The sequence below is a fragment of the Pleuronectes platessa genome, chromosome 21, assembly GCF_947347685.1.
Source record: "Pleuronectes platessa chromosome 21, fPlePla1.1, whole genome shotgun sequence".
NCBI classification, from domain to species: Eukaryota; Metazoa; Chordata; class Actinopteri; order Pleuronectiformes; family Pleuronectidae; genus Pleuronectes; species Pleuronectes platessa.
This window is the reverse complement of record NC_070646.1, coordinates 5854109-5863794: the sequence shown is the minus strand read 5'-3', so window position 1 is coordinate 5863794 and position 9686 is coordinate 5854109. Positions and strand designations below refer to the sequence as shown.

The window sequence follows — 9686 nt, the reverse complement described above, 5'->3', positions numbered from 1 at the left end:
CATTTGATCTCAGAGGTCTTTTTGATTCAGTAGATGGTCCTGTGAAGAAAAACTTTTCAAATTGATTTCATTGGTTCATTTCAGTTTAGCTGAGTTGCTATTGGTTAAGGCAACGCATGTCCCGCCTCCTTCACGTTAGAGACGCTGCACTCCCCCCTTAAATGTATGCACGTCCCGTTGCATGCACAAAGGGCTGCTGGGTAACTACTGATTCTGCCACTTCCAAAGGAATGTTTGTTAACCAATCTCTACTGGCATTGTTATTAAGAGAATTGGTGAAGGCGGTACTCAATCCTTGAAACAAGGAAGTAACAACAGAAACTAGGGGATTCCCCAACTCAGGGTAATGGAACCTACGTGATGGCTCACGTTGTCTGAGTGATCTTCTGACAGGAATGTCTGCTTCTGTTTGTTCCTCTGTCTCTTCTTGAGTTGGTATCTCTGCCTCTGTATGATCTTTAGCTTCCGGTTCCATAAGACTTCCTTCCACAGGTTCTGAACTAGTATCAGGTAGGTCTCCAGGTAAGTTATGAGTTTCCTTTTCAGGTACATTTTGATTTTCCATCCCAGGTAAGTTTGCTTTTTCCTTCTCAGATGGATTTTCTGTTTCCTTTTCAGGTGAGTTTTCTATTTCCGTTTCAGGTGAGTTTTCTGTTTCCTTTTCAGACTGAAGGACAGCACTTGGCCTTACAGCTCCTGGGTCTGAATCCGCATTGACCTGATATGGGTGAGGTGTTACAGGGCTTTGACTATGATTACCCAGGGCGGGTGATGGATTGTGTCTTGGTATATCATACACTTTGACAAACCTCCTGTCTTTGACATCTGGTAAGGCAGCAGTTGCATTCCAGCTTTCACACTTGTCATCATCGTCTGAAGCAAAGGGTTCTTCATCTTGTTGGATGGCACTTTGCTGCCTTGTTCGAGGTCTCTTTGGACTGCTTTTCATCTTTTGTTCCTCTCTCTCAGTTTCAGGAAGAAATCCACATGGAAGTAAAAGGTCTCTGTGTAGCGTCCGTAGGGGACCTTCCTCCTTTTCTGGTTTCACAGAGTAGACAGGTAAGTCTCCCATCTGCTTGGTAACCACATAGATCATTGGCTCCCAACGATCGGCCAGTTTATGTTTGTTCCGGAGGCGGAGGTTACGGACCAGGACTCTATCCCCGACAGCCAGTGTAGATTCTCTGACAACTTTATCGAATCGCCTCTTGTTTTTCTCTGCAACCTTGCGAGAGTTTTCGATGGCAACCTGATAACTTTCTTCCAGGTGAGATTTCAGGTTCCTTACATACTGAGAATGTGAACTGGACTCTTTTCCCTTGACTGGCAATCCAAAGGCTAAGTCTATGGGTAACCGGGGTTGTCTCCCAAACATTAACTCATATGGGGAGAACCCGGTCACATCATTTCGGGTGCAATTGTAAGCATGAGTGAGAGGTTTGACATGGTCTCGCCACTGTATCTTCTCTTTGTCTTTCAGAGTGCCTAGCATGCTGAGGAGTGTTCGGTTATACCGTTCAACAGGGTTTCCCCTGGGATGGTAAGGGCTTGTCCTCACCTTACGAATACCTGCCAATGCACATAGCTCCTTGATGGTATGAGACTCAAAGTCCCTACCCTGGTCGCTGTGAAGGCGTTCAGGAAAACCATAATGGCCCAAGAAGTGTTCCCATAAGGTTTTAGCGACAGTACTAGCTTTCTGATCTCTGGTAGGGATGGCTACGGCATATTTAGTGAAATGATCCGTAATAACGAGGATGTCCTTAGTGTTGTGGCTGTCTGGCTCTAGTGAAAGGAAATCCATACAGACCAACTCCATTGGTCTAGTTGTTTTGATGTTCACGAGTGGGGCAGCCTTGTCCGGTTGGGTCTTCCTTTGAACACATCGCTCACATGTTTTCACTTTTCTCTCTACATCAGCAGCCATCTTTGGCCAGTAGAATCGTGATCTGGTGAGTTCAAGGGTACGTTCAATCCCTAAATGTCCCATGTCATCATGGAGATTCCTGAGTACAATAGGCCGTAGGACATCTGGGAGTACCAGCTGAAATAGGGTTTGTCCCTCACACTCCCGTGTCCTGTACAAAAGGCCTGACTTCAGTTGAAGCCGTTTCCACTCTCTCAGGATCAACCGTTCTTCAGGAGAATCTGCCGTGTGATCTGCAGGTAAGTTGTCGGATTCCACCAAACTGATAACACTGCTGATGCCAGGGTCTTCTCTTTGCAGTTTCATGAGATCAGACTCACTGTATTTAGGCACTGTTAGGATCCCATCCTGTGACTCATCCTCCTCAAGGACAGCAGGAATTGCATCTGCATGAATGGCAAGTGAGTCAACATAGCCAGGGAAAGGTGAGAGCTCTTGATCTTGCTTCACAGTATGCCTTTGACAAGTAGCTTCGACAATTTCTGGAGTCACCAGTTCAAACTTGTTTATTGATGTCAGTAGCTGAGAAGTGAACTGGTCAATCCTTTGGCTTTCCTCTTGTGATGTGGCATCATTTTCCAGCGCACCATGATGTCTCCTTGACAGACCATCAGCATCCATGTTCTGCTTGCCAGCTCGATACTTGATGTCAAAAGTGAATGTTGAGAGCGCAGCTAACCAACGGTAGCTCGCAGCATCAAGCTTGGCTGTGGTAAGTAGGTATGTCAAGGGATTGTTATCTGTGATAACAGTGAAAGAGTTTCCATACAGATAGTCATGAAACTTCTCTGTGATGGCCCATTTAAGGGCCAAGAATTCAAGCTTGTGCGCTGGATATCTTGCTTCACTGCAGGAGAGTCCTCTACTGGCATAAGCAATTACACGCAGTTTCCCGTTTTGCTCTTGATATAGAGCAGCTCCTAATCCTGTCGTGCTGGCATCAGTGTGGAGCACGTAAGGAAGTTTAGGATCTGCGTAACCAAGGACTGGAGATGATGTCAGTTTGTGTATGATCGCCTCAAAGGCTTGTTGACACTCAGTGCCCCAGCGTTCACCAAAAGGCTCTTTTGGGTTGAGGTATTTCCCATCACTGAGGCCTATCTTGACTCCTTTCCGCCGTGGTGGGTAGCCAGCAGTGAGTTTGGTCAAGGGCCTGACTATCCTTGAATAATCCTTCACAAATCTCCGGTAGTAACCGGAAAATCCGAGGAAGGATTGGAGTTCCTTTAAGTTCTGTGGTCCCGGCCAGGTTTTCAAGGCTTGAACCTTTTCAGGGTCGGTCTTCACTCCATCGCTGGACACAATATGCCCCAAATAACGCACTGAAGTCTGAAAGAACTTACATTTATCAGGTGAAAGCCTCAAGCCATATTCCCTGAGACGGTTGAGCACGTGGGTGAGCCTAGACTCATGCTCCTCCAGAGTGTCCGAAAACACTATTAGGTCATCAAGGAAGACCAGGACCTCCCTCAGATGAATGTCACTCATGCACTTTTCCATGAGCCGTTGAAATGTGCTCGGTGCATTGGTGACTCCCTGAGGCATCCGGTTGAATTCCCAGAATCCAAAGGGGCACACAAAGGCAGTTTTTGGCTTGTCACTTTCATTCATCTCAATTTGGTAGTACCCAGACTTCAAGTCCATCACTGAAAACCACTTGGATCCAGCGAGAGCAGAAAATGACTCCTCCAAGTTTGGTAAGGCATAAGAGTCTTTTATCGTTTGCAAGTTTAACTTTCTATAGTCCACACATAGGCGTACATCGCCATTCTTCTTTCTCACCACCACAATTGGCGATGAAAATGGGGACTCTGATTCTCGGATTACGCCTGCATCAAGAAGGGTTTGGAGGTGCTTTTTGACTGCTTCATAATCACGAGGGTGAATTGGACGGGGTCTCTGTTTGATGGGTGTCTCGTCTTTCAACTTGATGTGGTGTTGGATTTTCGTCGCATGACCAAAATCGAGGTCATGCTGGGCAAACACATCAGAGAAGGTGTTGAGCTTCAGAGTGACTCTTTCCTTCCACTTCTCAGGTAGAGAGGGCCCAAAGTCAAAGCTTTTTCCAGGACACGTCTCCGTTTGATGAGTGGAGCAGTCAACAACATGCTTCTGACCATCCCCATCAATTAGGTGATTCTCCACTACAGCATCTGCAACAGTCAGGTCTGCAATGACACAGTTGGTAGGTAGAATGATGTCATGTTCAGTTTCATTTCTAAGGAGAACAGGCAATTTGTTGGAGCCATGCTCTGGCAAGGAAATGAGACAACAGTCTACAAACACGCCACCTGGCAGAGTTGATCTTGATGGTTGTTCAATCAGAGCACATTTCTCTGTGTTGACTAGGTTGACACACATATAGCCTTCAAGCAGCACTCTTTGTTTTGCTGGGAGAACTGCTTGTTCCCTTCCTCTGAGCTTCACAAAGCCGAGTTCTCCGCTTGTTGCTTGTTTTCTCCTCAGTTGTAGTGTGCGAAGGACCTGTCTGTAGCCATAGCAGGATGAATTATGGGAAAGTGAAAACTCATCACAACACTGATCATAGAGGGGATCTAAAGTGTTGGTGCCGATCAACAATGGGACACCACTGTTTGACCGGAGGTCAGGAACGATTAAAGCCAAGGTTGAAATTTCAGGCTCTGACTCAAGAAGGGCTCTAGGGAACTTGAGGTCAACCTCTATATAACCCAGGTAAGGAACAGGTTGGCCGTTTGCTCCCTCTACTTCAAGGATGTTGCTGATGGGCTTGATAGGATGATCAGATAGATGGGTCTGATAAAAGGACTGGGCCACCGTGGTGACCTGTGACCCTGTGTCTAGTAAACAACTATAGTCCACCCCATCCACATTTACATTGGCTGTACACTTGCTGCCTACAAGACGTTTTGGCAATTCCCTTTGTCGTTTGACTCTGTGGCTGTGAGTCATGGGTTTTTGTTCGCCTGTAGATGGGGGATATAGTGGTTTCTTGGCTTCCATTTTCCCCTCAACAGAAGCCTGTTCTAGTTTGACTGGCGAGTGGTGAGTGAACCATTCTGAGCTTCCCATGCACGCTGCTTCTCCCGGAGCTCTGCTCTCTTGGCCTGCACAAGGGTGGGATTGGGTATGTTATCACATGTAGATGCAATGTGCCCATCTTCACCACATTTGAAGCAATACCATGGCTTCGGTTTCACTGTCACAGTCATTTGCTGGAGTTGTCCTTCCGGCTGGGTATTTTTTGTCTTCTGTTTCTGTCTTACACTTACTGTTGTTTTCTTTTTCACAGGTTTCTCTGAACTACATGCACTGAGTTTTGCCACCTGAACCTGAAGTTCAGCAATCTGTTTCTGTATGTCTTTGGTCATGTTTAAGAAGGCATCCTCTGTATTCTGTGGCATGACAATATCCTCGTCGTAGGACATGTGTGCAGCGTGCATGTTTGACATGACTTTTGGCTTTGTGAACCCAAGGTGCTGCTTCATTCTGCTGGTTTTGTTAGCCTGTTTGTCCTCCTCAGTTCGCAGTAAGAGCAGGAGCTCTGCAAAAGATGGTGGCTTACTCCTGAGCTGTTCAAGCTGAAGACTGGTGATCAGAATACTATTCCAACATCCACGACAGAATTGCTTGAGACGTTGTTTGTCAGAGTCGCCGGCAGCGATTCCTCCTTTATTTACCACATATCTCAATGCTGTATGAAGTCGCTGCAGGTAATCAGACGCTTTCTCCCCAGCATTTTGATTGATGTTCAAGAATCGTGCAAAAAGCTCATCCCCATCTTCGACAGTGGCATAAGCAGAATCAAGTAAGTTCAGGTACTCTTTTGGTGAAGCTTGAGGCCCTAATGACTTGACTATGTTTGCAGCAGGGGCCGAAAGACTTTCAACAATTTTCCTCACCATTTGGGAGTCAGGGATAGATGGGTCATGCAAGCAGAACTCCACACTGTTGCGCCACGTGTCATAGTCGACTTCAAAGTTTGGCTGAGGATGTCGCCCAGAAAACTGTTTCAGTTTACAAGGAAATTGAATGTGAGATGAAACTTCACTGCTCTTGACAATGTGCTCAACCACAACACGCTGTACTTCTGGTGTGCTGAGTTGATCTGAAGGCAAGTGGAAAGTGCTGGTTCTTTCTCCTCTTGGAGAGAGAAAATCTCTGACCTCGATGCCAGTCTGGGGTTTGTAAGAGTCCTGACTCACTTCATTGGGGACACTGACAAAGCTAGGGCCTGCAGCTTGGATATCACTTTGTGTAAGGGGTGGCTCAATTTCCACAGGCTCTTCACTGACCTCAAGTGGGGTTTGAGTTCTAATGGATTTACTGATCCTAGCCAGCTCCTCACGAAGGATGTCTACAAACTCCCTGCCGCTCAACTTAGCTAAGTCTTTCAACCCAGAAAGGTAAGTATTTGTTGCACTGGTGCCTGCATCACTTGTGTAAACGCTGGCAAGACTCTGAACATGGTGGATAACTTCAGGATTGGCAGTGCATGGTCTTCGGTAAGGTAAGACGTTGGCTTCAAGGTCTTTCACAGCGGTGCCATGTTCAAACTCTGCAATTGCCTGGGTCTCAGAGTCTGCGCTAGGTACTCTGATTATCCTAGCGATAGATCCATATTGCTTGAGTAAATCAAAGATTTCATTGTCAACCTCAGTGTTGGTTAACCCACTAACTAAAACAGCATTTGGGATTTTCACACTCTCTGTCAAAATAATATCCATGTTTAACCAAGGTAAAACTGAAATGTCAATAAACTTGAAAATGATATGGGTTAATACAACCAAAATACCTCAAATGTTGAATTCTCTTCCAAATACACTCGGTCACAGTCCAGTTACTCAAAAGATGTCCATTTAATTTGATTATGAATGTGAATTCATAAATTGCTCCTGGCTAGCTCGCCAAGTTTTACTGTGTAACCCACTTGACAGGTAAGTACACACTAGGTTCGCAGGGCAAAGTAATAAGAAGAGATTGGACACCGCAATGAGTAAAAGGAACACACAGGTAGATTTAAGCAAAACACTGTATTAACATATATAGAAAATAAACAGTTTACATACACTGCCGACAGTTACTTTTGTTCTTATTTGAAATGTCTTTTTTACCGGGTGCACCCTAAATAAAATAAAATGTTTTACCCAAAAGAAATAGTTCAATTCGAAAGTTCTTGGAAGTCCTTCCCCACAACCCTACCACTCTGGCAGGACAGAGAATGAAGAATGGAAAGGTTCCTCCTCAATCCAAAATGCTCACGCGGGTAGCTCGCCATCCCCCTCGTCAGGGAGAGAATCACTCCAAATCCACGGTCCAGGATCTCAGGGTATACAAAAAACCCAGCCTGTATAATATAACAGACTGATATAAATCTATTCAACCTTTCTTAACTGTACAGTTTAATTTTATCAATATCAATGTATAATGCAACTTTTCACTGTTAACTTGTTAAAAGATAACTGCTGCATCGCAATATTAACACATGAAATGTCCACTTCACTGTTTTGTAGTGAGAAAACCATTAATATAAGACCACTCACAGTTCACCATTAAATGCTCAGATTACTGATACCTCGTACCTATACACACCACAGCACAGTAATATACAGAATATATAGCTTCATAACCCATGAAACTCAGCTAAATGATGTCTTTCTCTGTTCATACAATGTAAATAACATGCACGCATACTCATTTTACACACATATTCCCGTTTTCCTTTACTATCATTAGAAAAATACCACAACACTGTGACTTTATGTTCCCACTCGGTAGCTAACCCACCACGAGACTAAGCTAATTCACAGAGCTATTTGCTAATACAGATAGTACTCACCGGGACAATAAAATAATAAAACAAACACAAGATGTTCCCAGGGTCGCTTCAGTGGTTCACCGGACTTTTCTCTGTTTACACAGTTCCTCCTTTTAACAATATAAAGTGTATTTTTTAAAGTTTCATCACTCCAAAACCTCTGTGTCTCAATTATCGTCCTGCTGCTCTCTGTGTATTTTTCACACACTACCGCAGCGTCTCTAACGTGAAGGAGGCGGGACATGCGTTGCCTTAACCAATAGCAACTCAGCTAAACTGAAATGAACCAATGAAATCAATTTGAAAAGTTTTTCTTCACAGGACCATCTACTGAATCAAAAAGACCTCTGAGATCAAATGAAATGATCAATGAAATGAAGAATAAAATAAAGAATGTAGTTATGAATTAAATAATAAATGTATAAATTAAATAAAAATAATTCTCAATGAAAGAACATATTTCTAACATATTTCTCATATTTGTAACACTTTCTTCCAACATATTTAGTAACAGTTGGGTTTCTTTTTCCAACAGGTTACATTACATTTTCCTTATTTTTGTTCATCAAGGTAAACTGGGTTGCTCCATCTCCCTCCAGTTCTTCCCACCAGAAGAACCAGGTAGGACATGTTTCCATTTATGAATATGTGGGTTATGAGAGAACTTGATGAGTTTGAGGCTCTAACACTTTCTTAATACATAGTGAAAACATGAAGTCTGTGATCCTCGCTCTTTTGGTGGTGTTGGTGGTCAGCCACAGTGAGTAAACTCTTAAAATCATTAAAACGTACAATATTTATTTCTGCCTTTGAAATTCAACGGCTAATATGCAATCAATTTAATTTTGACACTGTATATTTTCTGTTTACACAATTTTTTTCTATTCCATTTCTATTTTCATAATTCTTATCTTATCTTATCTTATCTTATCTTATGTCATTTTGTCTTGTATCATCTCGTCTCATTTCATCATATCTCATCTCATTCTACCTTATCTTATCTTAGCTTGTTTCTGTTCTGAGAATTGACAGGCAACTAAAATACTGTGTCCATCTGCACACATCCGTTTTTTCCATTTGCAGGTGAAGCCTTGACCTGTAACTGTAGCGCGAGTAGTATGTGTTCAGGCAGCATTCACAACTGCTCTGGTTCAGACCAAGTCTGTATATACTTCATGTTTAAGATCCCTGGTGAGTATAATTCAGTACTGCAATAATACAAGTATAAAGAAAGAAAGATGTCTGGTGATGCATTCTGTTTTTTTTCCCGTGTTGTCACAGCTCTCGGATACTTCAAGAGATGTATTGGAGCAGGTGCTTGTCGACTCTTGAGGCGTACAAATTTTGGAACCGGGTCCTGCTGCAGCTCTGATCTGTGCAACTAAACAATGAACATTGTGCAACACATCTTCCAGTGAATGAACAATCCACTGTAATGTAGTGTTTGCTGCATTGTCCTAATAAAGATCATTCAGTTGCTACTTTTGTCTTTTTTCACTTTTCATATTTCCCTTGTGTTTATTATGGGTTTGGTGTTTGTTGCCTGCATTGTGTTCTTGTGACAAAGAAGTAATGCAACATAGCTTTTTTGAGGCGAAAAAATAAAGGGCTTATATTACAGTGATTGGGATATTTTAAGAGATGAAACCCAAAGTCCCATCAGCACATCACGGTTATACTATAGCGCCGTCGTGTGGTTGAACAGAAGAACTATCTCCCTCTCTCCATTTTTTTTGACTGGACCCAGACTTGGACTATTTATTCAGAGGATCAATGTGAGAAAGTGTAAATAAAAAGATTAGATCTCTCTTTCTCTCCCTCCCTCTCTCTGTCTATCTGTCTGTCTGTCTCTATCTGCCCCCCCCCCCCCCCCCCCTCTCTCTCTCTCTCTTTCCCTCCCTCCCTCTATCTCCCTCTGGCTAACTGCCTCTCTCTCTCTCTCTCTCGCGTCATGCTCCTGGC

General features: G+C 43.5%; 1 protein-coding gene across 1 annotated transcript; it reads right to left on the bottom strand.

Moving 5' to 3' along the window:
• Nucleotides 1-4158: 4158 nt before the first annotated feature.
• On the bottom strand, nucleotides 4159-8258 carry LOC128427139 (zinc finger CCHC domain-containing protein 12-like). Its single transcript, XM_053414235.1, has 2 exons — nucleotides 7746-8258; nucleotides 4159-7253 (listed from the first exon to the last, which is right to left on the bottom strand). The coding sequence occupies exon 2, from the start codon at nucleotides 6631-6633 to the stop codon at nucleotides 4933-4935; it is 1701 nt and encodes a 566-aa protein (XP_053270210.1). The 5' UTR covers nucleotides 6634-7253; nucleotides 7746-8258; the 3' UTR covers nucleotides 4159-4932.
• Nucleotides 8259-9686: the final 1428 nt, after the last annotated feature.